Raw genomic sequence first — 21,884 nt, forward strand, 5'->3', positions numbered from 1 at the left:
AACCTCTCTCCCGCTGCCAGTGGGGAGGTTTGGGGGGTTGCTTGACGGTGGTGGATGGAGGGAGTGAGCATCCCTCCTGCCGGGGGTGTCGAGGGGAGGGGGCAAAATTTTCTGGCAGGCCTGAGCGGTCAAGCCTTACTTTCCTATCAATGCCTGAGCCGATCAGCATTCAGGCACTGACCAGAAAGTAAAGCTATGACAGCTCAGATCTGCCAGAAAATTTTGCCCGCAAATGTAGGACAGTGAGGTTAGGGAATCATCCGGCAATAATCGAGAATCACACGGAGTGCTCGTTTAAATATTAATGACCTCATTGTAATACATTTGCATGTCAGAGTCTGCCAAGAAGCTCGGAAAAGACCACGGTGAGCCCTTTTGAGAACTTACTGGTAGAATACTTCCACGCTAAACCGGCTGGAACTGGTTTAGTGACCATCGTTAAAGGCAGAGAGGATTTTGAGAATCTTCCCCTGAGAGAATAATCTTGGTGGTGCCCATTTCCCTAGAATTAAATTCTTCTATTTTCTGTCCCCACCAAGAAGATATGGAAGTGCCAAAAACTCCTTCAAGGGTTCCTGGGACTGCAAAGCAATAATAAGCAATGTTTTTCCACTCCTATTTTTGTTCTCATAGCAAGTCTGTCTTCACTTTTGTTTTTCACATTCCCTCTTTCCAAAGCACTGTTATTTTCTTTACTCTTGTTGTTTCTTTCTTCCTATTTGTGTCTCTAATTTGATTTTGTTTCCTCTTCGCTAGTCACTGCATGAAAGTTTCACAAAGTGCAGGTGCCTTTGCCGTCCTCTCACTCTCCCCTCTCTCTTTCAGGTCCAGTTAATTCATGATAAAAATACAACGACATTCTCAGGCAGTTCTTTATCCCCAGGCGATGAGGGAGAAACAGCAGCAGAAAAGGTGCACCTCACATGGACAAAAGAAAAATTTGCAGCTGACAAAAACAAGATTAAAAGCCCAGTTTCTCCTGAGGGGATAAAGGACTTCTTCAACATGAAACCGTAAGTACAGATCACCCTGCCACAAAGAAGGGAGATGAGAATATACTGTAGTGCTGTCCTGGACTTACTCGATGGTGATTGTAGCCTCAAGCAGTCGGCTTTATGGTTTAGGAGTTTCATGCCCTCCTAGGAAGGGCCTTAAGCACCTGAGCCAATTACAGCCTTATATCCCTCTCCGGCGCATCCCAGGATGCACCAGGAAGGGGAAGGCCCACCATCTTGTATGAGGCGTGCCTGCCAACTGGAGCGGGTAGGTGTCCTTCCACCTGGACTTTGTGAATAAGGTAGGGAGGAGCAGGGGGTCATCAGGGGCATGGGGGGGGAGTTGTGTGATAGCAGGAGGGAATGGGCATCTCTTCCGCTGCAGGGTGAGGGGGTAAATAGTAGTGTTGGGGGATTTGCAGTAGGAGAGAGTGGGCATCTCTTCTGCTGCAGGGTGGGGGATGGGTAGCAGTGTCGGGGGTTTGTGCTGATCTTCGATTTGGCTTTATTTTTTTTAAATATGCATGGGGGGGGGAGTCTGAGCTGTCAAACCTTACTTTCCTGTCGGTGCTCAGACACTGATCAGAAAGTAAGGCTACAACAGCTCAGACTTGTTGGCCAATATCACATTTATTTATAAATTATAATTGCTATTTACTTTACCCAATGTGTTTTATTTTTATTTCAGTAGTTCATTTTGGGGTCGATATTCAGCCCTTGGCGATAAGTCGCTTCAAACCACAGACTCAACAACCCCAAATATTCAAATTAACCAGGCACTGGCCGCTATTCAGGCCGGTTGCCCAGTTAACTCAACACATAAAGTTAGGACAGCTGTTTGTCTGTCCTAACGTTATGCAGTTACTTAGCCAGTCTATGGACAGACAATCCCCGCTAACTAGCTAAGTGCCACTGAATACTTATAGACTGCTGGCTCACTCAGGGCCCGATGCTCAAACACTTACCATGGAAGTAAGGCTGGCTGTAAACCAGTCTTGCTCAGCCTCCTATGCACAAAAGGATTCTTGGGGCTTTAACCAATCGTGGTAGCAGCCATCGAGAATCATTACAAGGAACTCATTAATATTAAAATGAGCACTCCTCGTAATGCACAGTAGGGATCGCCCACCTTTCACTTGTCAAAATTGTCCGACATGTATGGAGCAGTCGGTAGCTTGACTAGGAGCTGTTTATGCCTGTTTTAGGTGCATGTGTGTCCTGGGCCTAACAGCTACATCCTGACTATAGACATGGGACACAAATTTTTGGGGGGTTAAATTCTGAACTGCTCTGCGATCACAGCCCTGCACTAATGTTCTATTGTAGACCATTTAAAACTATAAACGGAGACAGCCCAATCTACCTAAACAACCGCATCATCCAAACTACCTCTACCAGGCATAGAAAAACAACCCCCCCCCCATTCACATACCCCCCAATCAAAGAAGTAAAACGGAAAAAACTATACGACGGCCTACTAGCCACTCAAGCAGCAAAACTAATAACAACCCCAGACTACAAGATGTTCAGAACGGAAATAAAAACTATACTCTTCAAGAAATCCCTGAATAAGGCTTAAAACCACGAATACCTTCCTTCTTACCATCCTCTCCCTAACCCCTGATCCTACCTGACCCCACTCTTGGAAATGATCTTTGATCTAACTTTGTAACCCTCCTTCTATAACTCTTTTTGTAATCCGCATTGAACCGCAAGGTAATGGCGGAATAGAAATCTGTAATGCAGGGGTGTCCAACCCCCGTGAAGTTTTTTGTGCAGCCCTGGTCGAGGGCGATACAGTGTTTTCCTCTGCTGCCCCCGGGTGTTTACCATCTTGCCAGCTCCCTCCTCTGTCTTGCTGCAGCATTCGCACGGCCCCCAGAAACATTTTTTTCGGCCAATGCAGCCCAGGGAAGCCAAAAGGTTGGACACCCCTGCTGTAAAGCGATGTTCATCTTTTGTGCGCAGGCGCCAGGCACAGCTGCTCCCCCTTTCACTGAGGCACTCGGCACAAATAATGCACACACAATTTGCATGCAATTTGTGCTGAGCCGAGCCCAGAAAATCGCTCCCGACCCGCTGTTTTCCAGCAGGTTGCCAGAGGTCTCTGCATCCTGCCCTCAGTAAGGTTTAACGAGGCAGGGGCCTCTCCTTCCTGGTTAAAGCCTTTTCACTACTTACCCCATTTTGTTTATTATGTTCTTGGTTTTATTTTGAAGATTAGATTATTAATGAATGAAGTAAGAAAATAATCCCCCCCACCCCCGCTTTTATGAAGCCGCGTTAGCATTTTTTTATCACCGGCCGCGGCAGTAAAAGCTCCAACACTCCTAAAAGCATCTGAACTCCATTTTTCCCATTGAGTGGCGGATGCACTTCACACTTGTTAATGATATTGTTATAATGTGCTCTTTGTTGGAGCACTCACTTTGTTGGCTTTGTATTTTTTCTCTACTTATAAAATCAATAAAACATTTTGAACTAAAAAAAAAAAAAAAAGCATCTGAACTTTTACCGCCCGACCGGCGACAATAAACGCTAATGCGGCTTCATAAAAGGAGGGGGGTAAACAAATAAAAGCAGATGCAAATGAACTCAATTTACTTCTACAGGATATAAAATGTCTCATCTCTGCTGTAGCTTGCAGTAGGAGCCGCTAGAGATTCAGGATTCTGAGCGGAAATGTTTGGTTGATGCATTGCACACAATGGTGCTTTTGTAAACTTTGCTATAATCAGTTGCTAAAATTATAGAAATGGGTAAAAAAAATGTTACCAAAATTAAGGCTCTTGTAACAAAGCCGCATTAGCTGGTTCTTTTACTAAGGTGTGCAAATTGATTTAGCACCCGCTAAATGCTAAGGCGCCCATAGAATATATAACGGGCGCACCTTAGTAAAAGGACCCCTGGGGGGTTTTTTAATCGCTGGCCGCAGCGGTATTAGTTCCAATGCTCATAGAATTCCTATGAGGATCGAAGCTAACACTGTCGCAGCCGGCGATAAAAAAAAGCCTAACATGACTTTGTGAAAAAGGGGGGGGGGGGAGGTAGAGAGAGAAAAAGCCACATTTGAGGGAACTAAAATGATTTCATCTAGCTTTGGGCTTGAAGTTTATGCTCTACGAAATCATATTGTATTTGTTTATGTTGCGTGTGTGCTTGATGTGATTTGGTACCTTGTCTTTACTTCAAATATTTTGTTTGACGTAATTAAAAAAAACCCTCATGGTGACCATGTTTGTGGTAATAGAGGACGCGAAAAGCACACCATCTAGTGTCAAACAATGTGGACATGAGGCCAAAGGAGGACTTGCTATGGACATGGGGTTGAGTGACAATCAGTTGTGACCTTTGCATGGCACACTTAGGAGTACCTGCTTAGACTAGAGAATGACACGGTGGTTGTTACCCGCGGCTAGCCACGGGTAACTCGCCAAAACGGTGACCAAAAAAAAGGTCACCACGAGATCGGGGACAAGGCCATTCACCGCCCTGTGGAGCGGTGAATGGTTAGCACACGCGGTGAACGAGCGTTCGATCCGGCAGCTCCCTCTCTCCCGCCGGCCATGCATCTCCCTCCCTCCCTCCTTTTCCCTTACCTTTTCTTGTTGAAACTGGCGATTTCTGTAAGGCTATGAGCTGTATTATAGCTGGAGCCTTGAAATTGTGTCGCGTTGCCTGCTGGAAAAATCTCCTCTGACACAACTTCCTGTTTCCGGTTGCATTGGAGGAGACTTTTCTAGCAGGCAACCCGACACGACTTCAAGGTTTCGGCTGTAATACAGCGCATAGCCTTATACAAATTGCCAGTTTCGCCACAAGAGAAGGTAAGAGGGAGGGAGGGAGAGAAATGCACGGCTGGCCGGTGCGAGGGAGCTGCTGGACCATGTGAAGGGTGCTGGGGGTGGGGGGATGGAGAGGAGAAGATGCTGAAGATGTGGACGGGGCAGTGAAAGGGAGAGTGGGGACGTTGATGGGGCAGTGAAGGGGACGGCAGAGACGGGGACGGGACGGTGAAGGGGACGGTGGGGAAGGGTTGGTGAAGAGAATGGTGGTCTAGGGACGGGGCAGTGACGGGGACAGAATTTTTCCCCGTGTCATTCTCTAGCTTAGACCAGCCCTGGACTTGGCATATGCGATCTCAGCTAAAGGACTTTAGCACCTAATTTGAGTTGCCAATTTATACAGACACACAGCAGCATGTCACTAGCCATTCAAACTAGAGAATGACACGGTGACAAAATTCTTCACCGTCCCCGCGGATAACTGTGGGAAACAATCCCGTGCCATTCTTTAGTGTCCATCTCAACCTCAGTCCTTCTGTAACAGCATTCTTCAATGCAAGACTTGAGGGTCAGTGGCTGGGCCCATTCAGACTCTGCTTCTTCCCTCTCTCCTTAAAGAATGGGAAGGAGATGGTTTCCCGTGGTTATCTGCGGGAACGAGGACGGTGATGAATTCTGTCACCATGTCATTCTCTAGTTCAGTGGTAGGCCCTCGAGAATCGGAGCCAGGTCAGGTTTTCAGGCTATCCACAACAAATATGCTTGAGATAGATTTGCATCTCAAGGAGGCGGTGCATGCAAATCTATCTCATACATATTCATTGTGGATATTCTGAAAACCTGACCTGGCTCCGGCTTTCGAGGACCAGACTTGCCTACCACTGCTCTAGTTCAACCACGATTTCATGTGTACACTGAGATGGCAGTGGCAGACTTATTCATTTGGTCATGTCTATTTATACACATGATATTTGCGTCTTTTATTTTTTGAAAACAAACGAATGTTTGTATTTTTGGCTGAAGCCAATCCAGCCCATGCTAGAAAGGCAGAGATTGCACCTTGACAGCAGTTGATACTTGTCTCCTGTTTTTCTCCCCCTTGTGCTGCATGAAGTGAGTGGGAGAACTTGTAAGTCTATTTTTGTATTTTACCGCTAACAGCTGCGTGTTCTACGACAGGGTGCTGAAAAGTTCTCAGCCCAACCAACCAACTTCCTAAATTCTGATTGTTATTTTGCCATCGTAGCTATTTTGCTAAGTGCCAATTTAAAGAAACAAAATTCTGTGTTTAGATATTGTTTCAGGTCATTGATTGAACCATATTCACGTCATTCTCTTCTTGGTAGGGCTGAGAACTTTTCAGCACCCTGGTAGTGTGAAGAGTTTCAGTCTCTGGTAACCAGAGCTAAGATTGTGATGTCATAATGCCTCATTCCACCAATAAGAGCCAACCTCATCAGTGATGTCACAATGACTTGATTGTCCTATACTTGGCTCACTTTTATTACATACTTGAGGGGATGCTGAAAAGTTCTCAGCCCAAACAACTTCCTAAATTCTGATTGTTATTTTGCCATTGTAGCTGAAAAGAGGGTCTTATTTTGCTAAGTGCCAATTTGCAGAAATGAAATTCTGTGTTTTCACATTGTTTCAGATCATTGATTGAACCTTATCCACTTTGTTCTCTTCTTGGTTGGGCTGAGAACTTTTCAGCCCTCCCCCCCCCTCTCGTACATGGTGTCTGGGGGGAAAAACGGGACCCCCAACATTTTTCCAAATAACCTCAAAACAAATGTACTACCATATTATTAAAAAGTTATTCCTGTTATTGACAGGTGTTACTGCAAGATGCTGCAACAAACTGGCTGATCCCTGTTTTCAAACTGGCATCATTCAGGAAGTGATCATCAAGATCCATTGTAGCAAAATCTCATTGAGCGAAGTTGAGAAAGTTGCGATGAAATTTTTGCAACAAAATAAGGCATATGGTTCAAAGTGTTTGCTAAAGGAAGTTTTCTAATAAGTTTCAAGGTTATTAAAATTTGATATACCGCTTAAAAAATTGTCTAAGTGGTGTACAATACTTAGAGAATAACATTATAAAGGCTTTGAGGGGATAGAACTGAGTCAAAACTCATAACAAGACGTACTGGAACAAATAGGAAGGAGGGCTGAACTACAATTGTAATAGGAGAGAAGGACAAAAATGGAAGGGGATGGACTAATACAGGGGTCTCAAATTCCTTGAGGGCTGCAATTCAGTCGGGTTTTCAGGATTTCCCCAATGAATATGCATTGAAAGCAGTGCATGCACATAGATCTCATGAATATTCATTGGGGAAATCCTGAAAACCCAACTGGATTGCGGCCCTCAAGGAAGGACTTTGAGATCCCTGGACTAATGCAAAGTATTTTGAAACTACAGGTCCCGTTTTTTTCCAGATATCATTTATTTATCCCAGGACAAGCAGGCAGCATATTCTTGACTGATGGGTGACGGCACTGACGGAGCCTCGGTACGGACAATTTTAGAGTGATTGCACTCTAAGAACTTGGAAAGTTCTAGCAGGCCGCCTCCTCTCCAAGAGTGTTCACCAAATGTCTGATTGTGGTGGCTGCCTTTCTACGTTCCCACCACCTTCAGGTGTTTCCTTACATGGACGATTGGTTGATAAAGGCCAATTCTTCTCAGACAGTACTCCAGGCCACCAACCAGACCATCCTGTTTCTACAACTTCTGGGGTTCGAGATCAATCTACCCAAATCTCATCTCATCCCCACTCAGAGACTTCAATTCATTGGAGCGGTGCTGGACACAGTCCTCATGAGAGCATTTCTGCCGTCCAACCATCTTCACACTCTCCAATCTCTGTGTCAGCAGGTGCTTCATCAACGCTCCATCTCTGCCAAGCAAATGATGATACTCTTGGGTCACATGGCCTCCACAGTTCATGTCACACCCTTCGCACGTCTCCACCTGCGCACTCCTCAATGGACCCTAGCGACCCAGTGGTCCCAAGCGACGGATCCTTGCTCACGACACATATCTATGACATCATCTCTTCGTCGGTCTCTACAATGGTGTTTGATATCCTCAAATCTCTCCAGAGGTCTTTTGTTCCATCTACCTCCTCATCAACTTGTCATCACCACCGACGCCTCCCCTTATGCCTGGGGAGCTCATTTGAACGAATTCCAAACTCAAGGACTTTGGACAGCCCAGGAAATGAAACATCACATCAACTTCCTGGAACTCAGAGCGATGTTTTATGCCCTCAAGGCCTTCCAACATCTTCTCTTTCCTCAGGTCCTCCTGCTATGCACAGACAATCAAGTTGCGATCTACTACATCAACAAGCAGGGTGGGACAGGCTCTCGCCTCTTGTGCCAGGAAGCCCAAAAGATTTGGGCTTGGGCCACAGATCACCATCTATTCCTGAAAGCTATCTACATTCAGGGAGAACAGAATTCCTTAGCGGACAAGCTCAGCAGAATTCTCCAGCCTCACGAGTGGACACTCGATCCTTTCACTCTACAGTCCATCTTCGCTCAGTGGGGCACTCCTCAGATAGACCTCTTTGCAGCTCCTCACAATCATCAGCTGCCCCACTTCTGCTCCAGACTCTACTCTCCTCACGGTCTGGCAGCGGATGCATTTCTCCTGGATTGGTCCAATCTCTTCCTGTATGCTTTCCCTCCTCTGTCTCTCATGCTCTGGACCTTGTTCAAGCTCAAGAGGGAACAGGCCACCATGATTCTGATTGCGCCACGGTGGCCCAGGCAACATTGGTTCTCCCTTCTACTTCAACTCAGTTCCAGAGAACCTCTTCTTCTTCCACAATTTCCTTCTCTGCTTACACAGCATCAGGAGACCCTTCTGCATCCCAACCTCCAGTCTCTGCACCTGACAGCCTCTCGGGCTGACTTCGAATGATACTCTTTTGTCTCAGTCCGTTCGCTCTGTTCTGGATGCCTCCAGGAAATCTGCACACATATTGATTGGTGCACCTAGGCATGCCCATTTATACCAGTCATTGAGCTGGCATAAGCAATTATGGCTAGCTTGCGGCGTGTCAAATATTCTGTAGCAATATAAGCGTCTAAGGGCTAGATTCACTAAGCCCACCGATCGTGTGCCGACCAGTTTGCGACCACTTTGCAACCCTGACCCGATTCACTAACCTTCCTCCCGATCCGATCCGCACCCAATCCGATCCACGCATGCAAATGAGGGGAAATGGTATGCAAAGTAGGAAGGCAGCGATTCACTAAACTCAAGAAGGAACACCGATTGGGCTGGCCGATCCAAACTGAAGCTACTGCTGAAGACCAGTCGCTCACATCCTTGCCGACTGTCCTGCTCTCTGCCGCCGTAAAATCCCAGCCCTGCAGCCCTGAAACCATCAAACATCTCCCTTGTGCAAAAAGCTCTCTACCGCACTGCTCTCTGCCGCCTGCCGCCCTGCCTTTCTGCTCTGTTCACTGCCACCCTGCGAGCCCGTGTTTTTAACCCACGGTTTTAATCCGTGGGTTAAAAGTGGGGCTGCACTACGGCGTGTTCTGTTCACAAATAAGCAAGATTTTAAAACTGAGCACAGAGCTATTAGATCTATATCTTACAAACATTACAGAAAACTTTTGAAGATTTTTCTTTTCTCAAGATTTTTGGCTAGCTAAATTTCTGTGCATCACATTATCTCTGTATTTTCCTCTGTGGTTTGTTAACCGCAATGAACTAAAGGTTATGCGGACTAGAAATTTGCTATTATGTTATGTTTTACTCATATTTTTTTCTGATTAAGTCCCCCCCTCCCTTCCTTGCGCAGAGAGCATGCGCAGACCATCTACAAGCAAAGAAGATGGTCTGCGCATGTGTCAGGATCGCTCTGCAGCGATCTGTGTGATCAGTGTGGGGCGTACTTCCGATCACCACGATTTGCATGAGGATGTGTTGTGGCTCGGTCGCCTGGGAAGTCTTGGCCACGGATTGCACACAAGTCGCCCAAAAAAGGAGCTTAGTGAATCTAGCTCTAAGTGCCCTTCCAGAATTGGTGCTCAATGCACCACCTTATAGAATTACACTTCTCCCTCCATATTCATGGGGGATATGTTCAAAGATGGCCCTATCAAATTTGTGGGTTTTTGGGATAGCCCCTGCGAATACTGTGAACATAACAACATAAGAAACGCCTTCACTGAATCAGACCTTTGGTCCATCCAGTCCAGTGACTCGCACACGCGGAGGCCAAGCCAGGTGTTCCCCGATGAAGACCTGTTTATCCGTATGCATCAATGTGATTCGCAAGAAGGTGTGCATCCAATTTGCCCTTGAAACCCAGAATGGTGGTTTCTGTCACAACCTCCTCCGGGAGAGCATTCCAAGTGTCCACCACACACTGTGTGAAACAGAACTTCCTGGTATTTGTCCTGAGCCTGTCGCCTCTCAACTTCAGTCTCTATCATATCCCCTCGCAGTCTTCTCTTCTCAAGGGTGAATAAGCCTAGTTTTCTAAGGCGTTCTTTGTAGCTCAAATTTTCCATACCTTCTACTAGCTTCGTAGCTTGCCTCTGCACCCTCTCCAGCAGGGTCACATCCTTCTTTAAGTAGGGATGCAAGTGCTAAAATTTTCTCTTCACACTTTTGCCTGACCACGGTGAGAAAAAAACACACTGAACTTTCTCGGCACTCCAGGATGATATCATTTGGGGGGCGGAGCCATCAAGACAAAAACCGTGAATAATCGAAATCAAAAGTGCCGAAGTCGTGAATATGGAGGGAGATGTGTACTCTCTAACTGTTCTCATTCCTCTACCTGCAAATGAACACATGCTAGCCAATATTCAACCACCAGGAGGCAGTCCAAATAACTCCCATAGTCAGCGCTGACCACGGATATTCAATGTTGAGTGGTTTCCAGTGACCGGTGCTAAATATCCAGTGGGGTTGGGCCACTAAAATGTTAACCAGCTAAGTCAGTATTCTGTGCTGGTCAGTTAGGTTACTGTGACCAAAGATAGGTCTGTTATTTCCGCGGCCCAATTTGGTCAGTACTGAAAATTGCTAGTTATCATGCCACTGCTAACTGTGAATATTCAGGAGAGATAACCAGTTAACTTGTGCTGAATACTCTTATTTAACTGGTTAAGCGCCATTTAACCAGTCGGCGCCATTTCTGGTTACATTGCTCTGAATATGGCCAAACGGTGTGCATGCAGTGGAATTGTATATTTCAATAATATTATCAAGTTAGGTCAAGAACTGCAAGCACATTTTGAAACATGAAGAAAACCTATTTGGCATGGGCTAACAAAAAATGTTTTGGGTATGTCACAACATTACATTACATTACATTACATTAGGGATTTCTATTCCGCCTGTGCCTTGCGGTTCTAGGCGGATTACAATAAAGATGATATCTGGGCATTTCCAGTAGAATTACATTACAGGAGAAGAGTTAATTACAGGTAATAGTGAAGAATTACAGTACATTCAATATCACAGGAGATGTTACATAGCAACTGAGTCAATTTACAACTGGTGGAGAATAAAGAATTACAATATATTCTAGATTACAAAAGATGTTACATGAGCTGAGTCAAGTTTCTTCGGGTGGAGAGTAGCATCATATGCCTATAAGCGGAGGTGTATTTATTGTTTTGATGATTGCATGATGTTGGTTAATTAATGTTGATGATATGGACAGTAGGGGTGTTTAGTTTGGGTTGGATAAAGAGATTCTATTCCCAACACTAGTTTAACTAATGATGCCAAAACATTCAGTCACAAAAATTATATAATAACCCCACTCCACCAACCCACAACAATCTGTGTAAATTTGTATAAAGAGTAAAAAATATTGTTGCTTGCACAACTGCAGAAACAGAAAGCAAAGCAATGGCCACTGGAGTATCACGACGAGAGTTTATTCAATCAAGCAACCAGTAGCAAATACAATAAGACCTGGCATGGCTGTGTTTCAGCACACAATTGCCTGCCTCAGGGGTCACAACACAACTGGTAAAGACAATAATCTATGCACCTGAGAGTCAACAGAGTTCAAATCCAGCAAAACGTTGCTTTGCATAACAGAAGTGCTATCGGTATGAATGCCCAAGACCTGTGTGCAGGTCATAAGCAGTGGAACGCTGTTTTGTTGGGGGAGGGGGCGGGGCCAGGAGCACCACCCCAGCGGAGTCCTACAACGCGGCCTCTCCCCAGCTCCTAACCTTTGTAATTTGCTAAATATAAACTGTATGCAATCTATCCATTGTTTCTCTAGATTTAATACCATAATTGTTCTTTCCTTCCCTTCCCTTTTGTTTGTATTGTAACCTACCGATCCTTTCCTCTCCTTATGTTTCCTTAACCATTAGATTGTCTGAATTTTGTGTTTTATCAGATTTTTTTTCCCACCCCTTTTATTTTTAAAATCTTTTGTTTTGTTTCTATTCATTTTATTTTACTATTGTAAACCGCTTAGATTTACCTTGGTTTTATTAGCGGTATATCAAATAAATTGAACTTGACCTCCTGACTTCCCCCACCCACCTCCTCCCAGCGCTGTACTTTTAAATCTTTGGGCCGCCACCGCACTGCATCAGCGAGCAGGTCTGCCCGCAGAAGTAGAATGAAGGGTTTCATGGCAGGCCTGCTCGTTGACGCTACGCAACAGATTTAAAGTACAATGCCAGGAAAAGGGTGGGAGAGTGGGCATCAAATGGAGACTGCCAGTCTTTGGGGAGGCCATGGCCCCTATGGTGCACAATATACCATGTAGGCAGCTATCCATCTATGTGCTAAAGATAGATGCAAGAACTTACACTATACCTTTCAATTGGCATAAATGTTCACGCTTAAAGTTAAAATAAAAAACAACACGCTAACATCAGAAATAGAAAATATTTTTAACTAGTATACTTGATTTTTACAAAGGAGGGTAGTGCTCAGCCACATGGAAGAAAAAGGGGAACAAACAGTGAAGAGAAGTTTTTCTTTAAAGCCTGCTTTGTAAAGCTCTTGAGAGACTGACACCCTGTATGTGAGACTTTTTGTCTTATTAATCTTTTCCATTTGGCTTCCTGATGAAGATTTGAAACGTGGCACGTCGAGGCCAAAGAATTATAACCAAAGATAAGTTTTTTCAACTTCATTTCATTACAGTACACTAAAAGATACCATCTGTTGTGAATTGGAAAGTACTGCAATGATTGGGCGGTGAGGTTTTTGGGGGAATTTGCTCCCCTTTTTCCTCCATGTCTCTGAGCACTACCTTCCTTTGTAAAAATCAAGTATACTAGTTAAAAATATTTTCTATTTCTGATATTAGCGTGTTGGTTTTTATTATTTTGATTTGATTATTTCATGCTTCCTCATTAGAAGGAGTGTATATATTTTTCCTCCATTTTTGCTTTTCACGCTTAAAATTAGGCACGTCAACATGGATTTATGCTAGTATGAGCTTTGGAACAACACCTCTCCAATGAGATATCCGTTTCAATAACTTTCTTCAAGGACGAGGCGAGTTCAGACTAGAACGCACATCTAACGCTACCCTGTTTATCCATAAGCTGCAAAGTCTGCCAAGAGCATTTTCCCCGAAGAAAGTTATTGAAATGGATATCTCGTCGGAGAGGTGGTATTTGCATGTTTGGAAATTGATATTAATATAATATAGCAATTGGATCAATGAGGAGTCCAGCCAGTGGGAGTTACGCTACTCTGCTGATATTCTGAAGATCCTCCTGCAGCTAATTATATTTCAGTATGCACTTTGGTACTGTTTAGGAATCGTTTATGTTTAATTATTCTATAATGGCAGCTCCACATAAAAAGTTGACGCTGATCCAAATGGCTCTAAGCGCTATTCTATAAAAGGCACTTGCTACATATACATAAAATCATGCTTAACACCCATAGGCATTAGGCGCACCTAAGGAAAACCCAGGCCTCAATACCTACATTTAAGTCGTGCATGGATTGAGCGTATTTAATAACAGAGTGTCTAACTTTTAGGAAGGTCCACAATCTGTCCATGCTCCACCCCAGGCTATACCTCTTTTTAGATTCACACACTATAAATGACGTGAACCCACTTTATAGAATGTGCTTAGAAAGTTGTATGTGTAACTTCTAATGAATACTAATTAGCATCAGTTATTAGGTATTAATTGACAATTGTCAACACCAATCGGCTTGTTAAATAATTACAATGCACGCACAACTTAAGATGCCGTATACAGAATTTGGACCTCGGTGCTCAAAGGTGGTTTATATCAGTGGTAAAAGTCTTTTCTGAAAAATAAATAAAATGTTACATCTTCGGTTTCATCTCACCAAATACTGGCATTTTTTTTATAGGCACAGTTTGGGGGAAATGCATTTTTGAGTAAGATTCATAGTTTCAATGAAGACTCTGAGATGACCATTCATGACGCTAATAGTCTTAGGAGCTTTATTTTGACTATTAAATTATATTTTTCCCTCATGGAACAGTATTTGTGAATGATTTCTTGTTTAATGTTTTTCCTTAGAAATCAGTCTAATGTCCGCCGAATGCACACAGCAGTGAGACTCAATGAAGTGATTGTAAAGAAGTCCCAAGATGCAAAACTGGTCTTGTTGAATATGCCAGGACCCCCCAGGAACAAAAAAGGGGATGAAAACTGTATCCTTTCAACACCTCCCCTTTGTACATATAAGGCATGAGTTACAGAGAGACAGAAGGGAATGTCAACTGATAACACAAAGACTTCACCTCACACAATTATACAATGGCGTTATATAGAACATATCAAATGTATTCTGATATTAAAGAGAAAATGTAAATCTTTGTACACACCTTTCTCATCCCAAGATTTTTAGTTAAGATTTTCCTGTTTCTCTATCGATGTTTAGCCAACAACTTTGACGCACAATTTGATTAATTTTTGCAATATTTTTCGTCAATTCTGCTCATTACTGACCGCCCTGACTTTTTTTCATCAGTGTCGCTTTCTCTCCCCTCAGAAAAACATTTAATCCATTTGTATACTGCCGTTTTCTTCATGGTATTATCCCCATACACTTGGATTTCACTTCCACTCTTACCAAGTTTAACAAGAAATTCACTGTTCGTTTATGTAATTCAAGCACTAGTGCAACGGCATACAAAAACATGCAACAACAATAAAACGCCACAAGTTGACAAAAACACAGCTATGATATACTGATATACCAAGGTTATAAAACTTTACCGAGTTGTTTGCTGTGCTGCCAGCAAAAGCACATGAAGGCAAGTTTGTGAACTTAATTGTCAGACCTCATATAACACAATATCGTAGAAACAGAAATATGATGCAGATAAAGGCCAAATGGCGCATCCAGTCTGCCTATCTGCAGCATCCACTATCTCCTCTCCCTATAGGCTAAGGCTCTTAACATTTGCATTGTGAGCTCATAGAGATTATGGTTATAGAAACATGATGGCAGATAAAGGCCAAATGGCCCATCCGCTGCATCCACTATCTCCTCCTCTCCCTATTGGCTAAGGTTCTTTACACCTGCTTTGTGAGGTCATAGAGCATTATTGTGATAGGCTAAAGTTCTTAACACTTGCATTGTGAGGTCATAGAGCTTTATGGCTATAAAAACATAGAAATATAATGGCAGATAAAGGCCAAATAGTCCATCCAGTCTGCCTTTCCATAGCATCCACTATCTCCTATCAGTTTTCAATCAAATTTAAACTTTTTGGCCCTGATTCTCCAAAAGTGCGTCCCGATTTTAGGCAGCTGTAGGCGTCCTACAGCTGTCTAATCAGCCAATCGGGATGCACGTTTTTAAAAAAAAAATGCTCCTCAGGCAGGCCGCCTATATTGAAGGCGAGGCCCGCAAGTCACCGAGGCCCTGATTCTGTATAGGACGCCCGGGAGAGGCGTCCTATTCAGAATCGGCCTATACTAAACCCCGATTCTGTAACCGGTGTCCATGGTACAAACGCCGGTTAGAGAATCGGGTTAAATTAGACGCGGCCGCTATACTTATGGCAGCAAGGGATCTCCCTGCTGCAATATGTATAGCAGCCGCGGTTGCGGCCGCCTGTCCCATCACCGACAGGAGGATGCCTAACTCCTCCTGTCGGAACCCCGGACCCCCCTCCCCAAACTCGTAATCGCCGACAGGAGGATGCCCAACTCCTCCTGTCGGAACCCCGGAACCCCCCCCAAACTCGTAATCGCCGACAGGAGGATGCCCAACTCCTCCTGTCGGAACCCCGGAACCCCCTCCCCCCCCAAACTCGTAATCACCGACAGGAGGATGCCCAACTCCTCCTGCCGGAAAGCCCAACAACCCCCCGCCCCAACTAATCTCCCTCCCCCAACTAACCTTTCAATGTTGGTCGGCTGGACGGGTCTTGCTGCCGTCCAGCCGACAGGCCCGCCTCGTGGAAATGAGACGGGCCCGCCCCTTCCCGGCCCATCCCCGCTAAATCTAAGGCCTGATTGGCCCAGGCTGTAGAAGCCTGGACCAATCAGACCTTAGGCATAGCGGGTCCGCCCATCCCCACTAATCCTAAGGCCTGATTGGCCAAGGTGCCTAGCCTAGAATGTGAGTTATTGATTCTGAAAACTACTGTGTAAGTATCCTTGTAACCCATTCTGGGCTCCTGGAGAGCACGGGCTATACAATTAAATAAATGGCAAGTAAGGAAGAATTAGGTTCTTATCTGCTAATTTTCTTTCTGTTAGCTTGTAGACTGGTATAGTCCTTACGAATGGTTATATGCCTCTGCTACCATCAGGTGGAGACTGAGCACATGGGATTGGCATGTGGGATCTCTTCATGGAGGAAGTTAGGGGGTGGGTCATTAGTGTGGGTAGACTTGATGGGCCGTGGCCCTTTTCTGCCGTCATTTTCTGTTTCTAAACTTGTATATCAGGCTAGCATCTGCCTAGCAACTCAGTCTGCCGAATAGCTAAGCAGAACTAAGCCAGCTGAGTCATAGCCAGCTGAGTCATAGCCAGCTGAGTCATAGCGAGCTTAGGCATCTTGCGGGTCTCCCTAGGCTCCCGGAGGCGCCTTCAGGCCTGCCTGGGGAGCATTTTTTTTAAAAAACGTGCATCCCGATTGGCTGATTAGACAGCTGTAGGACGCCTACAGCTGCCTAAAATCGGGACGCACTTTTGGAGAATCAGGGCCTTTGTGTCATAGATCCTCAGATGGCTACTATGAGCTAAAAAATTAGATTTTTCCACACACTTAAAGCAGGAAAATCCCCCCCCACACACACACACAACACATAACATAACTAGTTTCCTAGCAAAAATATTTGTTAGCAAACAAAAACACTAGGCACCAAGAGAGCACTTCAGCTTTCAGTAGAATACAAACAATGGCCAATGCCTATTTTTTAACTGTAAATTAGTAGTTACAAAATTACTTGAACGTGTATAACAGACACTGCAGAAGAGTCATATAGAGTGCACTGCAATTATTTTAAAGTTAGCAAACAAGTCATTTTTGATCAGCATTCACAAGCATTGAAAATTAAGAAGGCAATTCAATAAATTAGCACCTACAGCTCTGTTATGTTATGTGTTGACTTATATCCCACCAGACCCTCACATATCAGAGTTCTAAGTGGGTTACAAATAGCATCTGGTCTTACAAAGGCTTAAAATGCATAAAAAGATACTTGAAGTAATTCTCGATCAAAATCTTACCATGAAAAATCAGATCGACCCAATGGTCCGAAACTACGAACCGTTAGAGCATACTTTAATATAAATTCCTTTCGATTGTTAGTACAATCACTGGTTCCTAGCCAACTCGATTATTGCAATATTATTCACCTTGCTGGAGCCCCCCAAAATCTCTAAAGATTACATATAATACAGAATGCAGCGGTTAGACTGATTTATGATTTGAAGAAGTCTGATCATGTTACCTTTTTCTATCAATTGCATTGGTTGCTGGTTGAGGCGCGGATTAAGTTTAAGTTTGGATGTATTTCCTTTAAGGCATTAACAGGTCTCATCCCAGAATATCTTATGGAATCTTTTATCATCACTAATTCTAAACATTCTAGGAAATCTCATGCACTATTCTCTTTTCCATCTGCAAAGGGTTGTAAATTTAAATAATTCCAGGCGCATCTGGTGTCTTTTCAAGCGGCTTAATGGGCCAAGGACTTGAACTATGTATTTACACTTTCCAACTCCTACCAACAGGTTTGCCGTGCTTTAAAAACCCACCTTTTTATAGAATTTTTGGGAAGTTAGATCTTTGTTGCAGTATTCACCTGTATTCTTTATCTCTTGTGAGCCACATAGAACCTAGCGGTATTTGCAGTATAGAAGTGAGCTTTATGTTATGTAAGATAAGTTACAATTCTGACCATTATTACATTGGATCAAATATGTTAAATCTTTGACAATTATATGCAACTGTGGGTTAGCTGATGTCAGTTAGGTTAGATTTAATTTGCGGCAGTCAGTGCTTTAAAGCGGACAACCCCTGAAGGTTGAATACCGAGAGGAATGATTATTTCCCAAATGAAAAATTGCACAGAATAATTCTTCTAGAGATGAGACTAACAGCCTGTTTTACAAAGCCGCGCAGCAACAGCCCCGAAGCCCTTTAAATCTCTATGGGCTTCGGGGCCGTTACCGCGCAGCACGGCTTTGTAAAACAGGCCCTAAATAAATTCTAAAACAGCCCATATAAAAACCCCAGAGGAGCAACAAATAAAGCAAAGGAGAAGGGTGGGTCCTACAGGTAAAGAAAAATAAAACCAAAGAAAAAAAACACATTTATTTTATTAACCTCATTGTTCAGAAAAAGTACATCTGTCGATGACAAAGCGTTATGCATGTCATTGCTGAGAAAATTGGTAGTTAAGCACCATTCTGACTGGTTTGGTAAATAAGTGCTAGGGGGCGTGGCAATGGGCGGAGCATATCAGAACATGGGCAGGGATGGCAATTGACGCAGGTACGTTACAGAATCCTGCAAGTTACACGCATCCTTGCTGTGTTTCATTCTCTAATTGTAATGTCATTTTTTATCTTCATACTGGGATCACAACTTTTTTCCTCCCCCATCAGTTCAGTATCTCCCTTTTCCCACCCTTCCTTCTTCCCCAAGGTCTCCCCTCCCACTTCACCTACCTCTCGCTGTATCTAGCATCTTCCCCTTTGCATTTTGCCTCCAGAAGAGAAAGGGGATTTTAGCAGCAGCAGGCTCAGTAAGAGGAAGGGAAAAGCTAAAGTGGGTTCACACTCATGCACAGTCATATTCCACCCCTTCCAACGCAGGACTTCCTTTCAGGGCGGAGGGGAAGGCAGTAGACAAATCAGACAATGCATTAGTTCTGGAAGGGAAAGGGAGGCAGATTGAGAAGGAGAAAACAGGGGAGGTAAGACACATGACACCTTCTCCACTATAGCTGTAGGCTGGGCTTGGTTCAAAGTTTTGGTGGGTCCATGGGTGCACAAATGCCCTCTCCCCATCCTTAATATTACTATATTATACTGGCAACACACAAGGATGAATTTGGTTCCCGCAAATATTAAGATACAGTAAATTGCTCTGGGCTTTAAGTTCAAAAGTAGGACAGGTCTAAAAACTGTCCCTACTGGAACTGGATAAGCTGGAGGTACAGATTTTCTGGCCCACATTGCTAAGGATATTCCAGCTGCCAGCCATGGAAATCTGATTACTATTTATTATTTCTATATCGCTGAAAGACGTACACAGCGCCGTACATTTAATATAGAATAGACAGTCCCTGCTCAAAAGAGCTTACAATCTAATTTAGACAGGACATTTCAGGGTTGGGGAGATAATGGTAGAGGAAATGATACAGTGGGTGGGAGTTAAGAGTTGAAAGCAGTTTTTAAAAAGTTGTTTTTTAGCTTGGATTTGAATACTGCTAGGGATGGAGCACCATGTATTGATTCAGGCAGCCTGTTCCAGGCATACGGTGCTGCAAGAAAGAAGGGACAGAGTCTGGAGTTGGCAGAGGAAGAGAAGGGTACAGATAAGAAGGGCTTGCCCAATGAACAGAAATCACAGGGAGGAGCATGGGGGAGATAAGTGAACACAGATATTGGGGGTTTGAACTGTATTTGGAAATGGATGGGGAGCAAATTAAGTGACTTGAGGAGAGGGGTAATGTGAGAATAGCAGCTCTCACGGAATTCGAGTCGTGCAGCAGAATTTTGAACAGATTGAAGATGTGAGAGACGGGTGCACGGGAGGCCCGAGAGAAGTACATTGCAGTAGTCTAAGCGTGAGGTAATGAGAGCGTGGACAAGGGTTTTGGTCGTGTGTTCAGAGAGAAGAGGATGGATTTTGGTAATATTATAGAGGAGGAAGCGACAGGTTTTGGCAGTTTGTTGGATCTGAGCAGAAAAGGAGCGAGAGGAGTCAAAGATCACCCCAAGGTTGCGAGTTGACAAGACAGGGAGGAGGATAGTGTTCTCCACATAAATAGACAACGGTGAGAGGGGGGAGGTGGGTTTAGGTGGAAAATTAAGGAATTCAGTTTTAGCCATATTCAGTTTGAGATGGCAGTGAGACATGATAGACTTACAAGATCATGAAGGGCATAGAGAAGGTGGAAAGGGACAGATTCTTCAGCCTATTGGGAACTAGAAGAACAAGGGGGCACTCGGAGAAATTGAAAGGGGACAGATTTAGAACCAAGCTAGGAAATTTTTCTTCACTGAGGGTGGTGGACATCTGGAATGCGCTTCCGGAGGATGTGATAGGACAGAGTACATTAAGAGGATTCATAGAGGGATTGGACAAGTTCCTGAAGGATACGGGGATTGAGGAATATAAATAGAGGTAGAGATAGGATTATGAAAGGGTATAGAAAAAACAATGGGGATTGAAAGGCTTTTAGACAAAGGATCACTTACAGGTCATGGACCTGGTGCGCCGCCACGTGAGCGGACTGCTGGGTGCGATGGACCCCTTGTCTGTACCCAGCAGAGGCAACTTCTTATGTTCTTACATCCAGGTGGCCATGTTGGATCTCAAGATTTGTTATCATCCCCAGTGATGGTCTACCACTCTGTATGAACACAGACGCTCCCAATATTCAGGGGTGTGCACTGAAGGCTTTCAGGGAATTCAGTGAATCTCCAGCGCTAGATCCCTACTGTTTTAATTTTTTTTGGTGTACTTTTTGCTTGCTGCAGTTTGATTTGTTAAGAAAGCAGCCTGCTCAACCAGTCAAACTGCATCAAACAAAAAATAAACCACCACCACTAGAAAAAGCAGGGCTTATGGACTGGGGAAGTTCTGAAGGCCTGTTGCCTGCTCAGCCAATCAAATTCAGCCTAGTGCTCTCAGGGCCTTTAGGGGATGCGGCAAATCCCCTGAAGGCCCTGACCGCACACCACTGCCAATATTTAATCCATTGCTTAAAAACATTAATATAAATGTGTAGAAAATATGAATGTTAGGACGTTTAATATGAGCATGCATTGTGTGCTCCATTCTGGGCACATTAAGAATGTTTTTAGAGTGAATTAGTGAGTGGATGTTCCGGTTATGCTGCTGACTTACTGCTTTTCTGAGCCTAGGTTTCCTGGGATTCTCCTTGACAGGCGCCTTCAGATATGGAATTCTTGGAAGTGCTGACAGAACACTTAGACCGAGTTATGCTTGTCCGTGGTGGAGGACGTGAGGTTATTACCATCTACTCTTGAAACTCGAACATTCGCCTGAGGTTTTTATGCACCCAGAAGAGTTCCCCGACCCCCCTGCATCCCAGTTCTAGTAAGGGGTGGGGTGTTCTGTTCGTGTCTGGTGCTCAGAAACTTCATCTGGCTTGAACCATGTCCCTGGTATTTCTTCATTTGGAACTGCAGCACCAGATCTTCCATGAGCATTCCAGCACAAGAGCAAGTTACTCATATTTCCATCACAGCCCTGCTGTTATTGTTTATATACAAATCTATATATCCAGCTCTTAAACTGAGCCTCACTGAATGGGAAACCACCTCTACCACCTGCAATTCCATCCATCCTTTCTAGCTTTCTCTCGTAACACCCTCCTCCCAAAGACAGGGGTGCTGATGATTGTGTTGGAGTGTGTTTGACCTAGGAATG

At 44.2% G+C, this 21,884-nt stretch overlaps 1 protein-coding gene across 1 annotated transcript in view; it reads left to right on the forward strand.

Moving 5' to 3' along the window:
* SLC12A5 (solute carrier family 12 member 5) overlaps window positions 1-21,481 on the forward strand; it is a gene marked incomplete at its 5' end in the record, with an annotated part of 142,652 nt that extends 121,171 nt beyond the window's left edge. The window contains 4 exons of the mRNA XM_033962619.1: window positions 826-1,013; window positions 5,895-5,909; window positions 14,312-14,445; window positions 21,390-21,481. Of these exons, the coding sequence (XP_033818510.1) occupies window positions 826-1,013; window positions 5,895-5,909; window positions 14,312-14,445; window positions 21,390-21,481 (429 nt within the window). The remainder of the gene's footprint in view (window positions 1-825; window positions 1,014-5,894; window positions 5,910-14,311; window positions 14,446-21,389) is intronic.
* Between the last annotated feature and the right edge of the window lie 403 nt (window positions 21,482-21,884).

Source organism: Geotrypetes seraphini, chromosome 11 (assembly GCF_902459505.1).
Source record: "Geotrypetes seraphini chromosome 11, aGeoSer1.1, whole genome shotgun sequence".
NCBI lineage: Eukaryota > Metazoa > Chordata > Amphibia > Gymnophiona > Dermophiidae > Geotrypetes > Geotrypetes seraphini.